At 49.3% G+C, this 20,534-nt stretch overlaps 1 protein-coding gene across 4 annotated transcripts in view; it reads right to left on the bottom strand.

Moving 5' to 3' along the window:
* TNRC6A (trinucleotide repeat containing adaptor 6A) overlaps positions 1-19,826 on the bottom strand; it is a 156,459-nt gene extending 136,633 nt beyond the window's left edge. For all 4 annotated transcript variants that reach the window (XM_056138762.1, XM_056138764.1, XM_056138766.1 and 1 more), the window contains exon 1: positions 19,701-19,826. In XM_056138762.1, coding sequence (XP_055994737.1) covers positions 19,701-19,780 — 80 coding nt within the window. In that variant the 5' untranslated portion in view covers positions 19,781-19,826. The remainder of the gene's footprint in view (positions 1-19,700) is intronic.
* Between the last annotated feature and the right edge of the window lie 708 nt (positions 19,827-20,534).

The following is a 20,534-nucleotide window of genomic DNA, read 5'->3' as shown; positions in this document are numbered from 1 at the left end:
GGCCGAGCCAGCGCCTATCCCCAGCACCAGAAACTCCCCCGAATGTCTCCAGTGTGACTCCATACACATCTGAAGCAGCCCTCAAGCCCAAACAAACGAAGGGGCTGTTGCTATGACTACTATAAATGTTTGCACCATCACTACCACCGCCCAACTCCCACTTACTCTGGCTGCCAGGGGTCCTGTTACTACTCCGACCGGGACATCTCTTCCCCTTTCTCCTCTGCTTCCTCCGGCTCTCAGGATGGGGATGGCAATCCTGCAGAGTGATGGGTCACAGCGGGGAGACTCCCCCCCCAGAAAGGGGACCGGAGTGCCTGGGTACACTGGCACCTTACAGGAGCTGGTGTCTGGGACGGGAAGACAGGCATCAGCCAGACTCCAGCTCCACACCCCCGCGGGATCCTGGGAGAGCCAGAGCAGGTGTATGAAAATTCAGGATTCCCCAGACCTGTCAGGCAGGCGGCCCCTTTCTATTTCTATCACCACCCACACGGCCACTGAAAGGGTTTTTTACACCCCCCCCCCTTTTTCTCTTTTTCCTTTTCTTTTTTTTTCTTTTTGGGTCACACCCGGCAATGCACAGGGGTTACTCCTGGCTCTGTACTCAGGAATTACTCCTGGAGGTGCTCAGGGGACCATATGGGATGCTGGGAATCCAACCCTGGTCGGCCACATGCAAGGCAAATGCCCTCCCCGCTGTGCTATTGCTTCAGCCCAGAGATATCTTCTTTTAACAGAGTTAAGTTAGAGGCACAGAGGAATTGAACCCGGGCTGGCTGTGGGCAGGGCAAGAGCCCTATCTACTGTACTATCGCTCTGGACCTTTCTCTCTCCCTTTATAATGCTTCCCTTAGCGGGGTCAGAGAGATTATTCATGAGGGTTTGTAAGGAGGAGCCTCAGGTGCAATTTTTTAGCACCTCATGGTTCCCTGAGCACTGAGTCAAGAGTAGCTCTTGAACAATGCCGACAACAGTGACCCCAAACCAACAAAGCAATAGATAAACAGCTTCTCTCTCTCTCTCTCTCTCTCTCTCTCTCTCTCTCTCTCTCTCTCTTGCTTTTTGGGTCACACCCGGCGATGCCCAGGGGTTACTCCTGGCTCATGCACTCAGGAATTGCTCCTGGAAGTGCTGGGGGACCATACGGGATGCTGGGAATCGAACCTGTGTCGGCCATGTTGGCTGCGTGCAAGGCAAACGCCCTACCCGCTGTGCTATCGCTCCAGCCCCAACAGCTTCTCTTTTAACTGGTCAGACAAGTGTGGTTTTGAGGGAGACTACAGCCTTATGAAAAATGCAAAATGAACCAGAAAGAAGTACATTGGGGAAGGCGCTTGCCTTGCAAACCAGGCTTGATCCCTGGCACCCCATATGGTGCCTTGAATATGCTGAGTGATCTCTGAGTGCAGAGCCAAGAGTAAGCCCTGAGAATTTCAGGGTGTGCTGTCTGGGCGATCGCTCTGGCCTTAACGTTGTTTTGGAGGAGGGTGCATGGAGAAAGAAGAAAAGGAGGAAGGAAGGAAGGAAGGAAGGAAGGAAGGAAGGAAGGAAGGAAGGAAGGAAGGAAGGAAGGAAGGAACTCAGTCAGGCTCCTTCTGTTGAAAGAGGAGATGAAACTTCCCAGGGGAAGGTCTTTCTGGGGTGTGATTTGCTGTTTCCTGTGCAGGCCCTCCCCCCAATTAACCTGGGACCCAGCAGGAGCCAAGGCCTCTCCTTGCCTCTTGCCTCTCCCCAGAGCAGCCTGAGTTCGCTACCCCCAGCAGCGCCCCTCAGCTGCAGCCCGGGCTCCAGGCTGCCAGGGAATGGTGGGCATGCCAGGAGGAAGGGCTGGCACAGGCGCAGCAGCAGGCAGGCATCGTGAAGGTGCCCCTTTAGGAAGCTTCCAGATGTTTGGACTCACCGAACAGGGAAGGAGGCAGAGGCGCAAGAGCCAAACCCTGAAGGCGCTAAGAAATTCTTGTCTCCTCCATGACGAAGGGCAGCCCCTGAAATCCTGCTAAGCTCATAGTCACCTTTATTTATCACTGGGTGTTTTTTGGGGGGCCCAGGGGGAGCAGGACTATACCCTACAATACTCAGGGCTTACTCTTGGCTCTGTCCTCAGGGATCACTCCTGGCGGTGCTGGGAGACCCTATGCTGGGGACCCTTTACAGTGATGGGGAATGAATGTGGGTGGCCGCACTCAAGGAAAGAGCCTTCTCCTATCCCATTGCTCCACTCCCTCTCAGTTTCCATTATTTTAATATATATATTAAAATATATATTAAATATATTAAGATATATTATAGATTGGGTCACACCCAGCGACACCTAGGGGTTACTCCTGGCTTTTCACTCAGGAATTACTTCTGGCAGTGCTTGAGCGACCATATGGGATGCTGGGAATCGAACCCGGGTCGGCTGCATGCAAGGCAAAAACCCTACCTGCTGTACTATTGCTCCAGCCCATATATATATATATATATATATAGCTTTTGGGGTCACACCCAGTGACACTCAAGGGTTACTTTTTTCTTTTAGGGTCACACCTTGTGATGTATGGGGGTTACTCCTGGCTCTGCACTCAGGAATTACTCCTGGCGGTGCTCAGGGACCATATGGGATGCTGGGAATCGAACCCGGGTCAGCCGCGTGCAATGCAAAAACCCTAGCAGCTGTGCTATCACTCCAGCCCCAAAATTTTGAAATTTTGCTTTTTTCCTACAACAGGCCTGGACCTAGAGAGGCTGTCATGCTAAGTGAAAAAAGAAGACACCAGATAATCTCACTCATAGGTGGTTTGTAAAGAAACAAAGCAAGGGACCAGATAATGCCCCGTGAAAATAAATCCTAGACGCAGACCATGGAACGGAAGTGAGGGCCGGAGGGGAAGTACACCAGCAGGGAGGGCGCTTGCTTTGCAAGCAGCTGACCCGGCTTTGATCTCCAGCACCACAGACGGTCTCCTGGGCCTGCCAGGAGTGATCCCTGAAAGCACAGCAGGAGTCAGCCCTGAGCATCACCTAGTGTTGTCCCCAAACAAAACCATACAGAAAGTACTAAGGTGGCCTAAGTGGGGAGTGTGGCAGGATGGGGGGTCTGGCGGACTGAGATGGGGAGATACTGACACTTTGGAAGCAGGTGTGGTACATTAACATTGTCACTGTCACTGTCACTGTCCTCCCGTTGTTCAGCAATTTGCTCGAGCGGGCCCAGTAACATTGTGAGACTTGTTACTGTGTTTGGCATATGGAATACGTCACGCGTAGCTTGCCTGGCTCTGCCGTGCGGGCGAGACACTCTTGGTAGCTTGCCAGGCTTTCCGAGAGGGGCGGAGGAATTGAACTTGGGTTGGCCATGTCGGCCACGTGCAAGGCAAACGCCTACCCGCTGTGCTGTCGCTCCAGCCCACATTAACATTATGCCCCTAAAACAGAAACTGAATGAGTGCCAGCTCAATAAAATATAAATACTGCACCCGCCCCAAAAAAGAGGGGTCTGGACAGATGGTTGAGCCCAAGTTCTGCCCTTGGGCCCTGGATACCACAGGGCATGTGTCCTCAAGATAGAAAGCAAAATAGAGGAATTACTTTTAGGGGGACTTTACCAGAAAATAATACCCTAGGGGCTGGAGTGATAGGATACAGGGAGGGCATTTGCTTTGCGTGCTGCTGATCAGGATTCAGTCCTTGATATCCCATAGGATCCCGAGTACCGCCAGGAGTAATTCCCGAGTGCAGAGCCAGGAGAAACTGAGCATCACTGGGTGTGGCCAAAACCAACAACAACAACAATAGTCTACCCAAAATGCTTTCTTGGGGTGGGTTTGGGGTTTTGGCCATACCCAGCAGTGTTCAGGGCATACTCCTGGCTCTGTACTCAGGGATCATTCTTTGGCAGTGCTCAGGGGACCCTATGAGGTATGGGGATTAAACCAGGGTCAGCCACATGCAAGGGAAATGCCCTACCTGTTGTACTATCTCCCTGGCTCCCAGATGCTTTTTGGTTATGTTCCCTTTCCTTTAAAAGCAATACTCCTGTTCGATTTCCTTTGTGTTTCTGAGATTGAGAGATAGATATGGGGTGGGGGGTGGTTGTTGAGGGTCACACCTGGCAGTGTTCAGGGGAGTCGGGGATCGAACCAGGGACTCTTACATACAAAGCATGCACCCAGTCTCCTAAGCTAGCTCTCTGAACCTTGAAATACCGTATTTTATTTTTATTTTGTGGGGCCACACCCAGTGGTTCTCAGGGTTGATTTCTGGCTCTGAGCTCAGGGATCACTCCTGGCAGACTTGGGGAACCTTAGGATTTGCTCGTTCCTCAATTCACAGACTTGGGGCATCAACCCCAGGTCAAGTTCTTGCAAGCAAGCACCCTACTCCCTGTACTATCACTTGACTCTCCCCCTATATTTTAGAACATATCCCCTTTTAAGCCCTCGTTAAACAGGAGCCCTTGTAAAATAGGAATTCCCAGGGCGAGAGAGATAGGGCAGTGGGCAGGACATTTGCCTTGTACACTGACCACCTGGATTCAATCCCCAGCACCCCTGCGCACTGCCAGGAATGATCCCTGAGTGCAGAGCCTGGAAGAAGCCCTGAGCACGACTGGGTGTGGCCCCCCAAAAATAAAAAAAAAAAAAAAAAAAGAAGAGACTCACTTTGTGAAAAATTAGGCACCTCTCCTAAAAACCTGATATAGTTAGTTTTTCTTCCTTTTGTGGGGGAGGGAAGGGCCACACCCAGTGTTGTTCAGGGTCTGCTCCCAGCTCTGTGCTCCTAGCAGTGCTCAGAGGACCATGCGGTGCCAGGCATGGAACCAAGGTCAGCCACAGGCGAGGGAAGTGGCTTAAGCCTGTGCTATCATTCTGGCCCTTGATTTAGCTCAAATTTTAAAATCTAGCTGAGAGGGTGATTTTTCAATTGCATTAAATCTTTTCATTTGTCCTATTAGACCGGATCACTGTCATCTCATTGTACTTTCTGAAGCGAACGCGCCCATGTTTATTTTTCTCTTATCATTGGCAATATGAATCATACTGTCGTGGCCGGTGTGATTGTTCTCCTTTTTATAGATTTGCTCATTCCGGTTCACAGACACACATCCTCTGCTTAAAAGTTCAGAGTTTCCACAGTCCTAAGCAGCTGTGATGTGAGGAGAGTGGAATGCGTCTCAATTTAGCAGTGTATCAAGCAAATACTACCAAGAAGCTCCAATTTCAGGCACTTGCATATAAAGATTTTTGTTTCGGTTTGGTTTGGGTTTTGGGGGGGCACACCCGGCGGTGCTCAGCGCTTACTCCAGGTTCTGCACTCAGGAATCACTCCCGGCGGTCCTTTGGGGACCCTATGGGATGCTAGAGGTCAAACCTGGGTAAGCCGTGTGCAAGGCAAATGCCCGACCTGCTGTCCTATTGCTCTGGCCCATTTTTAATATAAAGCTCAAGAAGCATCTTTGTTTATTTGTCTTTCTTGATTAATCTGTTTACTCAGTCAATGTGAGGTAGATGGAGGGTAATTTGGATAAGGATGACATTTATCAATCCATGGAGTCAACTAGATCTAAGGCGAGGCAGGAAAAATCAGGCTCTGGGGGCAGAAGATCTAATCACTGGAAACCAGGTTCTTCTATGGGGAAGAAGGGTAAACTGAGGCTGGAATGCAGCCTTTGCATGCAGGCGCCTTAGATATTGCAAAACTGAATGCGTCTGGGTGTGACCCAAAATTCAATCCTTTCAAGAGGCAAACAGAGTCTTAGATCTCTCTCCATCCTTTCTCCATCCTCCCGAGATGCCAGGAATTGAACTCGTGACAACACTTTATGAGACAGATCGTGTTGCCTGGTGAACTGTTAGCATTTGTGTGCATCCCAATAATCACCGAATAAAATATATAATTTGCTATTTATTTTATTTATTTTTGGGTCCTCGCCTTCCTCTGATGTTTTTGTTTTTTGTTTTCTGGTTTTGGCCCACACCCAGCGGTGCTTAGAGATTACTCCTGACTCTGCACTCAGGGCTCACACTTAGAACAAATAGGGTGCCAGGACCATACCTTGGTCAGCCATATGCAAGGCAGGTACCCTGCACACTGTTCCATCTCTCCAGTGTTCTCATCATCCCTTGTTTTGAAAGTTTATTGATGGGCGAGGCAGGAAAAATCAAGCTCTGGGGACAGAAGATCTAATCACTCAGCGAACACTCCTGGCTTAGTGCTGAGGGCTGATCTGGGGTCTCCTGCAGCTGCAGACAGAACCTGCCCTCCAATCTGCTGAGCTCTTCCCAACCCTAGAGAGGTTGGTTTGTTTTCTATTTTTTTTGGGGGGGGGTATGTACCTAGAAGTGCTCAGGGATTTCTCCCAGCTCAGTGCTCAGGGATTCCTCCCAGCTCAATGCTCAGGGATTCCTCCCAGCTCAGTGCTCAGGGATTCCTCCCAGCTCAGTGCTAGGGGGTTGCTCCTGGCAGTGGTCCAGGAACTACGCAGAGTCTAGGGTAGAATTGTGGCCTCCTGCATGCAAAGTCTGCACTCCAGTCCTTTCAATTCTCCCTCCCAGACTGATATTCAAGAAACACGGAAAAAAGACCCAGTGGAGAAGAAAAGAGATGAGGCAGGAACAACTGGGAAGCCAGGAAAGATTGAGGTCAGCAGGTCAGATGCCAATTGGGACCACGGTCTGGAGGCTTTTAACGCGGTAGAAGCGTACATGGCACGACCTGGAACTTAGCCAGTCCCCCCCCGGGGAGGCAAGCCTCCTAAATTGATTTTGATCACTGTTTGCCATTTCCTACTTCCAGTTTACAGAGAGGTTGCTAGATAATTTGTATATCTTCTTCTTTGAAGAATTGCTTTTGACACGTGCATTAAATATTACAACCACGCAGGGTACTTATTTAGCCACCATATAATCTGTATTGCAGTTAATTCTATTTAATTGGTATCTTTGTTCATCTCTCCACTTCTCTCTAGACTTCCCCTTTCTTAAGTTCTTTTTTCTCCTAAATTAATTTTAATTATACGAGTAATACACACTCGCATGCTTCTGATTCAATTCAAGTTCGTCAGATTTCCCCTTTCCCTTGGTAATGGTCCTGGTGCTCTGATAGCTAATCTAATCTCATCCAATCTAGCCCCATCAATTTTAGAATTCAGTATCTTAAAAGTTACATCATATCATACAGTTTGCTCTTCCTATCCTCCCTGCCAAGCAGTATGTCTTAGTGATCTAACCGTGGGTCTATTTTAGGGCTGCAGTGATGGTTGGCAGATAGGGCCCTTGCCTTGTGCGCAGTCAACCCAGTTTGATCCCTGGCACCACAGATGGTCTCCTGAGCCTACCAGGAGCGATCCCTGAGCAGAATCAGGAATAAGTCTGAGCACCACTGGGTGTGGCCCCAAGTAAAAAATAAACAGATGGTGCTAGAGCAATAGTACAGCGGGTAAGGCATTTGCCTTGTACACGGCCAACCCGGGTTCGATTCCCCAGCATCCCACATGGTCCCCCAAGCACCACCAGGGGTAATTCCTGAACGCAAAGCCAGGACTAATCCCTGTGCATTGCCGGGTGTGACTCAAAAAGAAAAAAAAAAACCCAACAACAAAAAACCACCAAATAAATAAAAATAAACAGAAAAAGCCCACGTGCATTTATTTTATTTTAACCCGTGGCTTAGGGGCAGGAGAGAGAGTATGGAAGTTAAGCATATGCTGTGTGTGCAGCCACCCTGTGAGGCCCCCAGCACCATGTGGCCCTAATGCATTCTGGGAGCAGCCCCGGCGACCTCTGAGCACTGCTAGGCATGCAGAGCACTGCTTGGGGGGTTCCCTGCCAAAATTCATGGCTTAGCAATCCTTAGAATGAATACCCCGCAGTGTTGGGTTTTGTTTGCTTTTTGGGTTTTTGGGTCACACCCAGTGATGCTCAGGGGTAACTCCTGGCTCTGCACTCAGGAATTACTCCTGGGGTGCTCAGGGGCCACATGGGATGCCGGGGATCGAACCAGGGTTGGCTGTGTGCAAGGCAAGCACCCTGCCTGCTGTGCTATTGCTCCAGCCCAACAATATTGTTCTTTTGGCCAGAACCCATAGATGGAGATGAGAGTTCATCAGGTTACCCTGATCAACTGGTCCGATAAGCTTTGCACTGAACAGTTTCCTTATGACTTCCTATGGCAGGTATAGAACTCCTTTGCCAAAGCCGTGGAGTGGTGTAGGTGATCTGCTGTCAGATTTCCAAACTGAACTGTGTTCTCTACAGTGACCACTAATGCATAGCTCCTGATCCCTGGGAATGTGGGGAATGTGAGCAGAGAACTAAAATTTGGCTGAACTGAATTTGTAATACTTCAGAAGCAAATCGGGGAGAGGGCTGGAAAGGGCTGGAGAGCATGCTTGGATGTGGGGGGTCTGGATTCAATTCCTGGCACCACATGGTCCCCCTGAGCAATGAATGTCCTGGAAGTAGCATCCGGGTGTGAGTCCCCAACAAAAGAAAACAAAATGTGGATCAGAATAAGACTTCTTTTTTCTGTTAAATTCGATTTTATTCTGGGTCAGGGTGATAGTACAGTGGGGAGGACATTTGACTTGCTTGATCTCCAGCATCCCAATTGGTCTCCTGAACACCACCAGAACTAATTCCTGAGTGCAAAGCCAGGAGCAACCCTTGAGCATCGCCAGGTATGACCCAAAAAGCCAAAAAAAAAAAAAATCAATTTTGTTCTGACAGAACAATTGAAGGCACTATAAAAATTAACTGCATTATAAAATATTGCAACATCCAAGGGCCTATTTGGGCCCCTATAATACAGGTCTTACTATAGGGGCCCACAGAGGCGTCTTTCAAGCCTTCCATGCAAACATTGTCTGTCTAACTGGTATGAACGAATGGTTCCATTACAATGTTTTTCTCCTTATGTACTGGCAATCCGGGACTTGACTCTTGTGTGCAGACAGAATGAGTTGCATGCAAACTTTGCAAATCACAGGCAGACTGAAATTAAAATACAGATTATTTCGATTTCATACTACAATGCCTTTCTTCTTCTACCTAAGAACCCGACTGGAAACTTGAAACAGAGGCACATCATTGCTACAGAGTTCAAGGGAGATAGATGCAGGAGAAGCGCTGTGTGGTGTGAAGAGCAGAGAGGATGGAAGAAGAAAAGCCCTGGGGAGCAATTGCAATTTTTGGTGGCAGAAAATAAGTGGAAAGTATGCATATTTTCAGCAAACTCATTGTGCATTTCACAAGAAGTTTTCTCTCTATATTATAAATACTTGCTACTTGCACAGGGCCAGAGAGATAGACCATCTGGAAAATAACTAACAATTTAAAATGACTGTCAGAGGTTAAGTACAGAGGCTGACACTTGCCTGGCACATGGCTGACCTTGCTTTGATCCCCGGCACCCTATGTGGCCCCTGGAAGGCCACCAGGACTGACCTGTGAGCACAAAGTCAGGAATAAGCCCTGAGCACTGCTGGGTGTGGTCCTCAAATCAACAAAAATTAGGAAGAAAATCACGCTAAGAGATCTGCTTGTCACTATCAAAAAAGTGTGAGTGGAAACCATGAGGAGAAATCTCTGCACTTAGGGGCTGGAGCAATAGCACAGTGGGTAGGGCGTTTGCCTTGCACGTGGAAACCTGGATTTGATTCCCAGTATTTCATATGGTCCCCCGAGTACCAGCAGGTGTAATAGGAGTAATTACTGAGTGCAGAGTAGAGCCAGGAGGAATTCCTGTGCATGGCCGGGTGTGACTCAAAAAGCAAAAAAAAAAAAAAAAAAAAAAGAAATCTCTGCACTTATTCCCAAGACAAGTGTTTGTTGCAAGGGCACATTGGAACGGTTTGGTGGGAGTGTAACATGGAACCATCCATGTGAAAAACGGTTTGGGGAAGCCCTCGAAAAATTAAACACAGGGGACTGAGCAAGGGTGCAGACATACACGGCTGACCTAGGTTCCTCCCCACCACCCCATATGGTCCCCTGAGGCTACCAGAAGTGATCCTTGAGCACACAGCCAGGAGTCAGCCTGAGCACACCAGATGTGGCCCTCTTATTTAGAAAAATAATTTTTTGTAAATTTATGTATCAAACAAAAAGGGCTGGAGCGACAGCACAGCAGGTAGGGCGTTTGCTTTGCACACAGCCAACCTGGGTTCGATTTCTCCATCCCTCTCAGAGAGCCCGGCAAGCTACCGAGAGTATCCCACCCACACGACAGAGTTTGGCGAGCTCCCCGTGGCATATTCAATATGCCAAAAACAGTAACAAGTCTCACAATGGAGACCTTACTGGTGCCTGCTCGAGCAATCCATGAACAATGGGAGTGCAGTGCTACAGTGTTATTTACAAAAATAAATTTACAAAAATAACAACATTTCAAAAATACTAAAGAGAGCCTGAGCGATGGTACAGCAGGGAGGGTGTTTGCCTTGCATGCGGCTCACCAGAGTTCATTCCCTGGCTTCCCATATGACCCCCCGACGCACCAGCAGCAGTAATTCCTGAGTGCAGAACCAGGAGTAACCCCTGAGCATCACTGGGTGTGACCCAAAGAGCAAAGCAAAACAAAACTAAACTTAACAACACACTTCACAATCTGAAAGGCAATAATAGCACAATGTGTTTGTCCAAATGGCTTCAGTTTTAGGGTTACACTCAGTGGTGCTCAAGGGCTACTCTTGAGTCTGTTTTTGAATGACTCCTGCTAGTACTTGGCGGCCCAAATACGATGCCAGGAATTGGATCAGGGATCACGGGGATAGAGGGCAAAATCTTTCTGACCCAAAAACCTTTTCTTGGGACCTGAGATGTGTTCAGTGGAAGGGTGAGACCTAGATTCAATCCCCAAAAATGAAAAAAAAGAAAAAGGGGGAAAAAAAACCCTTTTATTTGGGGAAGGGGTTTGGGCTACACCCAGCAGTACTCAGGAGTTCCTTCTGGCTCTGTGTTCAGTGATCACTCTTCTGGCAGCCTCACGGGACTGTCTGGGATACCAGGGATCAAACTTAGTCGGCCGTGAGCAAGGTAAGCACCCTACCTGTTGCGCTGTCTCTCCGGGCCCCCCAAAGAAAGCTTTTTTATTGGGCTAGAGAAAGAACTCAGTGAGTCTGAGCATACGCTTTGCATGTAGCAGATGCTCAGCCCGAAGTACCTCTGCCTTGTTTGACCCAAAAGCAAGAACCAAAAGTAAATAAATAAAAACCAGGAAAAAAACCTCTTTTCCCCCTTGGGACCTGGAATGGGATAGAGAAGATCAGCAGTAAAGAATCAGCAGTTGAGAAGAACCCTGGCTTGATCTCTGGCACAACACAAAAGAAACAAAAATTCTTTCTACAGGGCCTGGAGAGATACAACCGGTAAGGCACTTGCAGGGTAGCCGCCAACCCAGGTTCAATCTTCACATCCCATATAATCCCCATATGAGTAAGCCTGCAGCACAGCTCGGGCGTGGCCCCCAAACAAAATAAAATCCTTTTTACAGTCATGTATAGGCCATTAAGATACTTTCTGCTCTTTTTTTATCGGGGGAAGAGAGTGGGTCACACCCAGAAGTGCTGAGGAACTGTTTCTGGCTCTGTGCTATGGTCCCCTGGCAGAGGTCAGGGGACCATATGTGGTGCAAGAGATTCAAACTGGGATCAGTGGGATGCCAGACCAGCACCTTAACTCCTGTACAATCAAGCTTTCCTGCCCTATTTATTTTATTTTATTTTGCTTTTATACTATAAAATTTTATACTTTTATACTATAAAATTTTATACTATAAAATCCAGATCCCGGACGAGAACAGTGCAGTCTTTTGCCCCCGCGCCTGGGTGTCCCTCGCCGGGACCCCTTGGAGGGGAGCAGGTCGAGCTTTCCTCCCCGCCCCGACCGGGGCTCCGGCACCCGAAGACATCTTATTACCTCATTCCTACTTTGGACAAACTTGCAGGCTATCGAATGTAGCCTGCCCACAGGGCAGAGTCTGGCAAACTCCCCGTGGCCTACCAAATATGCCAAATACCAGTAACAATGATGGGTCTCATTCTCCTAAAGAGCCGTGAATATAATCTCAGGGCTAGGATGAAAGAGACGTTACTGGGGCCTGCTCGAGGCAATCGACGATTAACAGGATGATGAAATGAAATGATGAAATTATTTTGCTTTTGCTCTTTGGGTCACACCCAGAGATGCTCCTGGCTCTGCACTCAGGAATGACTGCTGGAGGTGCGTGGGGGACCATATGGGTTGCCGGGGATTGAACCCAGGTCGGCCGCATGCAAGGCAAACGCCCTACCCACTGTACTAACGCTCTGGCCCTCTTCTGTTCTATTTTCTGTAGCACAGTGGGTAGGGTGTTTGCCTTGCATGTGGCCGACCCGGGTTCGATTCCTCCGCCCCTCTCGGAGAGCCCGGCAAGCTACTGAGAGTATCTCGCCCGCACGGCAGGGCCTGGCAAGCTCCCTGTGGTGTATTCGAGATGCCACAAACAGTAACAACAAGTCTCACAATGGAGACGTTACTGGTGCCTGCTCGAGCAAATCGATGAGCAGCAGGAGGGCAGTGCTTCAGGGCAACCACGAGGACACACCTTATTGGGTGCTGGGTTTCAAACCTGTGTTGGCTACATTTTAGGCAAGTGTCTTTCCTACCAGATTATCTCTCTGGCCCCAGGCTAAGAGTCTGAACATTCTTCCAATCCTCTTCACTGTGGCTTTGGGAGACCATCCAAAATGTAAGCAAGGACTTAAATTTTTTGGCTACACTTATTTATTTCCTGCCAATTGGAGGTTAAACCTTCAAATGGGATATTAAAACGATCTGGAGAATTCAAATTTCTTAAATAACTGATGATGGTACATTCTCCTGGAACTGAACTACAAATAATAAATAAATAAACTGCACTTGGAGGGGGAAAACGTGGCCTAGATTGTTTCGAATCTTTTACATTTGATAAAAAAGAATTTCAGTTATAAATGGGAAAAAAAAGTTTCTGTCATGCCAGATGGCGCTCCAGCTATGTTCAGTCAAAAATCTGGATTTACTGGAATTTCAAAACAAGAGACTGATGTTTTCCTATTGCTTTATTCCACCATATGATATATATTGAAAATATTTGTGCTCGTTTTTTAGAAGCAGACTTTGGAAAGTGTCACGAATGTAGTAGTTAAACTTTTTTTAGTGGATACACCCAAATATTGCAATGCACCAGTTTATGGAAAGCACTAGAAAGCAACCAATGTGGTGACTGCTGTCTTTACATTTATTGGTTGAGTTTTGGAAGAATTTTACTGATCTCAAAGATATACTGTGCTGTCAACTCTAATTCAAGATTTTCTACCTTTTTTCTTTTTTTTTCCTTTGGGACCATACATGGCCATGCTCAGGGAATCACTCCAAATGGATTTGGGGACCACCATGCCTAATCAAGGATCAAATCCAGACCTCTTCATGCAAGGCGTATGCTCAGTTCATTGAACTATTTCTCTAGCCCTCAAGATTTTCTTGAAATAAAAGAAATCTCTATCAAATATTCAATAATTAACAATAAAAATGAGTTTGTCTTTCTTTTGACCATCACAGTATAGATTAATGAGCTGTTTGAAGCCCTACTTGAAAGATAGAAGGTTTGAAACAGAAATTTCTCAGCATGCAAGTTGATAACAATTTTTGACACATTTGTGTGAATCAATATGCAAAATATTGAATTACAAGAAGTAGCAGTAAGAAAATGATCTGCAGAACAAGAAAAATGGGAAGACATGGGTAGGTAGGGGTAAACTTAGAGTTACTTTTCAATTTCTGCAATATCCGTTTCTATCCCATGTTAATGACACTAGGCAGAAATGACTCATGAACTTGGCATCACTTGAACGGAGTTTTGAAACAGACACACTTAGCTTCAAACAACTTTTTTTTAAAAAAAAAAAACAGCTCTAAGTGGCTTTATTGAGGGGATTTTTGGATTATGCAATATTTCATCTAGTGTGTAGAAAGGCACCCCCAAACCTGTACAAATTGGGGTTTTATTACTGCTCAGAGACAGGATAGGACAAGGTTGTCTGTCAACAAATGACAAGATTTTTCCCAGCAACAAAACTCTCCCTTAGGCAAGCCTGGGGAGGGGGTGGGGGCGTGTGGGAGGAAGCGAGGAAGGCGGGGGCGGTGCTTTACTTGACCTCAGACAACTTGACTAAGGACTTAACACTGTCCACTTAGGGCTTTTCTGGAAAGGGGGACTTGAACCACATCAGCTGGGCCACAGTCAAAGAATTCCTTCGCTTTTTTTTTTTCTTTTTGGGTCACACCCGGCATTGCTCGGGGGTTATTCCTGGCTCATGCACTCAGGAATCACTCTTGGCGGTGCTGGGGGGACCATATGGGATGCTAGGAATCGAACCTGGGTCGGCCACATGCAAGGCAAACGCCTACCCGCTGCACTATCGCTCCCGCCCCGAATACTTTTGCTTTTGCCTGGGGCCCACACCCAGCAGCACTCAGGGTTTACTCCTGCCTCTGCACTCAGCAATCACTCCTGGTGGGCTCAGGGAATCAGTTAAGGTGCCAGGGATGGAACCTGGGTTGGTTGCGCAGAAGGCAGGTGCTCTAGCTGCTCTACCAGCACCAACGAAAACCTTTTTGTTGTTGCTTTTCTGGGGGGCCACACCCAGCCATGCTCAGGGGTCACTCCTGACTCTGCACTCAGGGATCACTCCTGGTGGTGTTTGGGGGACAGGGATGGAACCTGGGTAGGCCATGTGCTAGGTGAATGCCCTTCCTGCTATACTATCTCTCTGGGCCCCAAGGCAAATCTTTAAGTCTACTAATTTATTTAGGCTTTTATTTTGGGAGGGAGGTTCACAGCCAGCAATGCTCAGGGGTTACTCCTGGCTCTGCACTCAGGAATTGTTCCTGATGGTACAAAGGGGACTCTATGGGATGCCGGGGATTGAACCTGGATCAGCGAGGCAATCACCCTATGCCCTATACTATGGCTCCAGCCTCTCTTTATTTAAAATGACATGGGCATATGAAATGTTCTCATCTTTTTCCTTTTTAAAAAAAATCGGGGGCCCCACCTGGAATTGTTCAGGGGTTTCTGCTGGCTCTACACTCAGGAATTACTCTCGGCAGTGTGCGGGGACCATATGGGATTCTGAGGATCAAACCTCAGTACAAGGCAAGTGCCTTATCCATTGTACCATCACTCAAACTCCTTTTTCCTTTTTTTTTGGTGGGGGGAGATTTGCCACACCTGGTGCTCAAGGGCTGCTCCCAGATCTCTTCTTAGAAGTTAATCCTGGAGGTTCTTGTGGGGGGCTGTGCAGTGTTGGGATCAAACCCAGGCTGGCCCTGTGATTTTATTTTTTCCAATTGTAAAGGTAAATATGAATCAAATATTCCCAATATTGAGTAGCACTGTTCAGTCCTTTACAATTCTAGATTTTATTTATTTTTGCCATACCTGGCAATGCGCTCGAGCAATGGGCTGGAGGGACAGCACAGCAGTAGGGCGTCTGCCTTGCACGCGGCCAACATGGCCGACCCGAGTTCGATTCCTCCGCCCCTCTCGGAGAGCCCGGCAAGCTACCGAGAGTATTCGATATGCCAGACACAGTAACAACAAAGTCTCCAATGGAGACGTTACTGGGCCCGCTCGAGCAAATCGATGATCAACGGGAGGGCCTGGCAATGCGCAGGGCTTACTCCTGGTTCTGTGCTCAAGGAGCACTCCCAGTGGGCTTGGAGGACTTTATGGGATGCTGGGGATCAAACCCCAGTTGTCTGCGTGCAAGGCAAGCACCTAACCCGCTGTACTCTCTCCAGCCCTAAAATTCTGGATTTTAAGGGACAGAAGAACTGGTGTTCAGTAGGAAGCACGCCACTGGGGCAAGGTGTGTGGGGATACGTTAGGGAGGAGAACATGAGGACAATCGTGGAGAGGAAATGTGTGTGCCCCAAAGGCAGGCTCGGGCGGGAGCAAAGCTCCTGGTGGGGGGAAGTGGGCACTGGCGAAGGGGTTGGCGTTGGCGCACTGTACGCCTGAAACCCAATCACAAATGTCTTTGTAACTTTGTAATTCATGATCATTCCATAAAAAATTATAGATTTTAAATATATAAGGCAAAAATAAATAAAAAGGAACATAACCCACTACTTGTCTTTGATATTGATGACATTTGACATGATAATATTCAAGAACTGGATATCGGCTGGAAGTGTAGACTTGGCCGGCCTGTGTGGGGGCCTTGGTTTGCTCCCTGGCATCCCCGGCAAAGAAGATGCATAAAATATGTCAATATCCATTTCATTTGCTTCTTCCCTTGTTTGTTTGTTTGTTTGTTTTTGGTGGGGGGATGCACACTCAGTGGTACTCTGAGGCTACTCCTGACACTGTGCTCAGGAGTGACCCTTGGCAGTGCTGGGAGTTGAACCCAAGTTGGCAGAGAGCAGTGCAAATACTTTCAGCCCGGTGCCATCTCTCCAGCCCAACTACGCCCCCCCCCTTTTTTAATGAGGTTAAAAGAAAAAATTAAATGGCATACGTGGCCGACATTATTATGCTATTGAATCCCGCCGAGTTAGAAGCCCTCTCATTGGCACCAGAACTCCCCTGGGGAGAATTTCCCGCAGTCTAGAGGACCACGGAAGACTCCTGCACGCTCCCTCGCAGCCATGGTGAGATGCCAGGAGTCAGCCGTGCCCCTGGGTAGTGGTTAGCTGACTCCCACAGGAAGCGCTGTGAGCTCAGAGACGTCCAGACACCCGCCCAGATGCACCCACTCCCCCAGCAGACGGCGTCGGGGCGGGTGGATGCTGGCAGGTCCAATAGAACTTCCACAGAGGTAGGCAGCGAAGCGGATGACGGTGATGTTAAAGCATCGCGACTGACAGCTTAGGATTGCCTTGGAGCAAGAAAGGCAGAACCACGGGGAGCAGCGTGATGCGGAGCGTGCCCTGTTTTTCCCCCGGACCAAGAGCAAAGGGTGGGTGAAGGTGGGAGCCCTGAGAAATCACGGGAAGTGAAAAAAGGTTCAGTGGAATGATGCAGCCAGGGGCCCTAAGGAGGGTCCTGCTAAGGAAACCATCCTGGGCGCTCCACGGACACCCTGAGTGAGTATAGACATAGATGGGGGCTGGAGCCACAGGCAGTGGGGAGGGCACTTGCCTGGCACGGAGCGAGTCGGCTCGATCCCCAGCATCCCATAGGGTCCCCTGAGCACTACCAGGAGTAACCCGAGTACAGAGCCAGCCCTGAGCATCACTTGGCGTCCCCAATAGATGTAACACTGTAGCACTGTCCTCCTTGTTCAGGTACTAAACTGAAGCAGGCCCAGTAATGTCTCCATTGTGAGACTTGTCACTGTGTTTGGCATATCGAATACGCCACAGGGAGCTTGCCAGGCTTTGCCATGTGGGCGACGTACTCTCAGTAGCTTGCTGGGCTCTCCGAGAGGGGCGGAGGAATCAAACCCAGGTAGGCTGACCAGGCTGCATGCAAGGCAAACGCCCTACCGCTGTGCTATCGCTCCAGCCCGAAAGTAGTGAGTGGTGGCAAGGTCAACCTAAAGTCAACCTGCAGCAAACTATAAACTCATCATAAAGGACTTGTGGGCAGCAAATACTGTGGCAACGGAGAAGGCACTGTGGGCCTCCCATGGCCGGGAAGGGGGTCAGGAAAGGAAGCCAAGGGCTCTGGCTTCACCCTTTCTTCCTTCTGCCTGAGGGGTGGGGTACCCCTGACCGTGCAGGGACATGGGGATCTGGGGGAGGAGCATAGCCAGGACCTCTCCGCATTTCCTGTCCCTTCACCCCACTTTCTTTACAAACCAGCTTGTGACAGATTCTGGTTTTTTGTTCTCGTTTTTGTTTTTTTACTTTTTGGGTCACACCCAGCAATGCACAGGGGTTACTCCTGGCTCTGCACTCAGGAATTAATCCTGGTGGTGCTCAGGGGACCCTATCGGAAGCTGGGAATCGAATCAGGGTCGACTGTGTGCAAGGCAAATGCCCCACCCGCTGTGCTATCACTCCAATCCCCAGATTCTGTTTTGATTTGGGAGAGAGACACACCAGAGGTGCTCAGGGCTTATTCCTGGCTCTGTGCTCAGGGATCTCTCCTGGAGGTGCTCAGGGAGGCCCGGGATCCGAACGGGGCAGGGTGCATGCAAGGCAGGCACCTTCCCCAGTGCTCTCTCTCCTGCCCCCGGGGTGGGGTCTGTTCTCCCCAGGCGAGTGGTCTGGTCGGTGACTCAGTCCTGACTGGTGACTCAGGTCTGGCTTCTGAGCTGCTTCTCCTCTGGCCCCTGGGCCTGAGTCCCTGGCCCGGGCAGAGCTGACCCCTTACAGAGCTGAGAGCTTTCCTTGAATCCACGCCTGGAGCTGCAACCCGTTGCCCACCCGAGCAGCTCCTAGAATCTCCCCAGCTGTGGGTCAGGTCCCTGTGTGCAAACAACCCACTAGTTCTCTCAGAGTCTTACCCTCCACATACCCTGACAAAGCAGGGACACAGGGATCTCTTCCAGGGCCCAAGAGTCCCACTTTCACCCCTGGGTGCCTGCAGTATTGGGGTTTCTCTGGACCCACAAGGTCACAGCCGGTGATTCAGGCAGAATTCCTACACGATCGCTCCATGACCTCGCTTCTTTCTGCCTGGAGCAATGTCCCTCCAGGGGACCCAGTGAAACCCAGGCCATCATGGACAGTCCAGGAAGCCTCTTCCAAGGGTCAGCACCATTTCGGGGCAGCCTCTCATTTCTCCCCTCGCTTTCTCTTCCCAACAGAACTTGCTTCTCGGGCTACCTTCTGCAAATGGAATGCCACCAGGCCCAGAAGGTGAGGATCTTTCTAAGTTTCCTGTGTAAGAGGCATGCCAAGTGCCCAACACAAAGTAGGTGCTCAATAAATAGCCATTGAACAAATTAAAAAAAAAAGACATAGACAATCAGATGCCGCTGAGGGGTCAATACACAACAGCCGTGACCCACATTTTCACATATCTCACGGGGTGGGGGCTGACAGCTACTACAGGGGTTAAGGTGCTTGCTTGCCTGGCCTGTAGCTGAGCCCAGTCTGAATCCTGGCGCCAGGTACGAACCCCTGAGCACCACCAAGAGTCACTCAAGCACAGAATCAGCAACAGCCACGGGGGTGGCCCCCAAACTTAACAAAATCTCAATAGCAACAACACACAGGAGCAGATCTTGTAGAGTTTCCATGTCATCAAGCGCGTCTCTAAATGCAAGCAGCGAATGGGACAGTTGAAAACAGGGACTTGCTTTCCCTCCTCCACACAACGCATGGCAGCTGGGTGGCTCCAAAGGCCTCCTCGGGATCTCCCCGACTCCCAGACTCCACGACTCCCCACTTCATGTACTGCAAGTGGCCAGTGACTCTCCGGCTCCCTTGGACTGGCCTGAAGGAAGCATGATGTCAACCTGGCCCCCACGGGCGCATTCCCCCACGATTGTATAGATGGGCCCCATCTGGCCTGAGACACAGCCTCCGCCCAAAGGTGACCGCTTTGGTAGTGTCCTTCGACTGCTGTCCTGGCATCATGAACAGTGAGTCTCCAATCTCACCTTGTTTCTCTCCCCCAGCTCTGACTTCATCCCTGAGTCCCTGTCAGAATGCAGAGCTATGCCCTCACTGGTCTCCTTAGCTGACACCCCGGCCCCCCACCAGCTCTGGGCAGACCCAAGACCCCGGGCAGGGTGATACTACCTGTCCCATTCCTCGGGCAGCGGAATGTCTTGAGAGCCAGGACCCCCGGCTTCTACGCCTGGTTCTGCCACTAGCTGCATGACTTTAGGAAAATCACATCACCTCTCTGGGCCTCAGAGTCCACACCTGAGAAATGAAGGGGGTGCACCAGGTTAGTGATTCTCGAATTTTGTGCGTGACCCACCTCCCCATGCCCAAACATAGGCAGCAAAGCACATTTCCCTGCGAGACACGACCCATAGGTAACAGATTTGTTCCTTGGTTTGGGTGGAGGAGGTGCTGAGGCCTCTCTTAGTGGTACTCGGGGGCTATTCCTGGCTCGGCGCTCAGAAGTTATCCCTAGGGGTACTCAGGGGACCCTATGGGATGCTAGGGACAGAACTTCCAGTGGAGACTGGAGTGATAGTACAGTGGGTAGGGCATTTGCCTTGCACACAGTCAACCCAAGTTCGATTCCCAGCATCCCATATGGTTCCCTGAGTACTTCCACGAGTGATTCCTGAGTACAGAGCCAGGAGTAACCCCTGAGCATCGCCAGGTGTGACCCAAAAAGCAAAAAATAAATAAATAAATAAAATAAGAAGAAGAATTTTATTACTGGGGCTGGAGCTATAGGACAGTAGGAAGGGTGTTTGCCTTGCACATGGCTCACCGGGTTTTGATCCCCGGCATCCCATTTGGCCTCTCAAGCGCCCCAAGGAGTAAATCCTGAGTGCAGGATCAGAAATAACTCCTGAGCATGACCGGATGTGAGCCAAAAAGCCAAAAAGGAAAGAAAAAAGAACTTCACTATTGGGCTGAAACAATAATACGGCAGGTAGGGTGTTTGCCTTG

The sequence above is a fragment of the Sorex fumeus genome, unplaced genomic scaffold (assembly GCF_029834395.1).
Source record: "Sorex fumeus unplaced genomic scaffold, SorFum_2.1 ptg000130l, whole genome shotgun sequence".
NCBI classification, from domain to species: domain Eukaryota; kingdom Metazoa; phylum Chordata; class Mammalia; order Eulipotyphla; family Soricidae; genus Sorex; species Sorex fumeus.
Note: the sequence above shows the minus strand (reverse complement) of the source record. Positions and strands in the feature narration are given on the sequence as shown.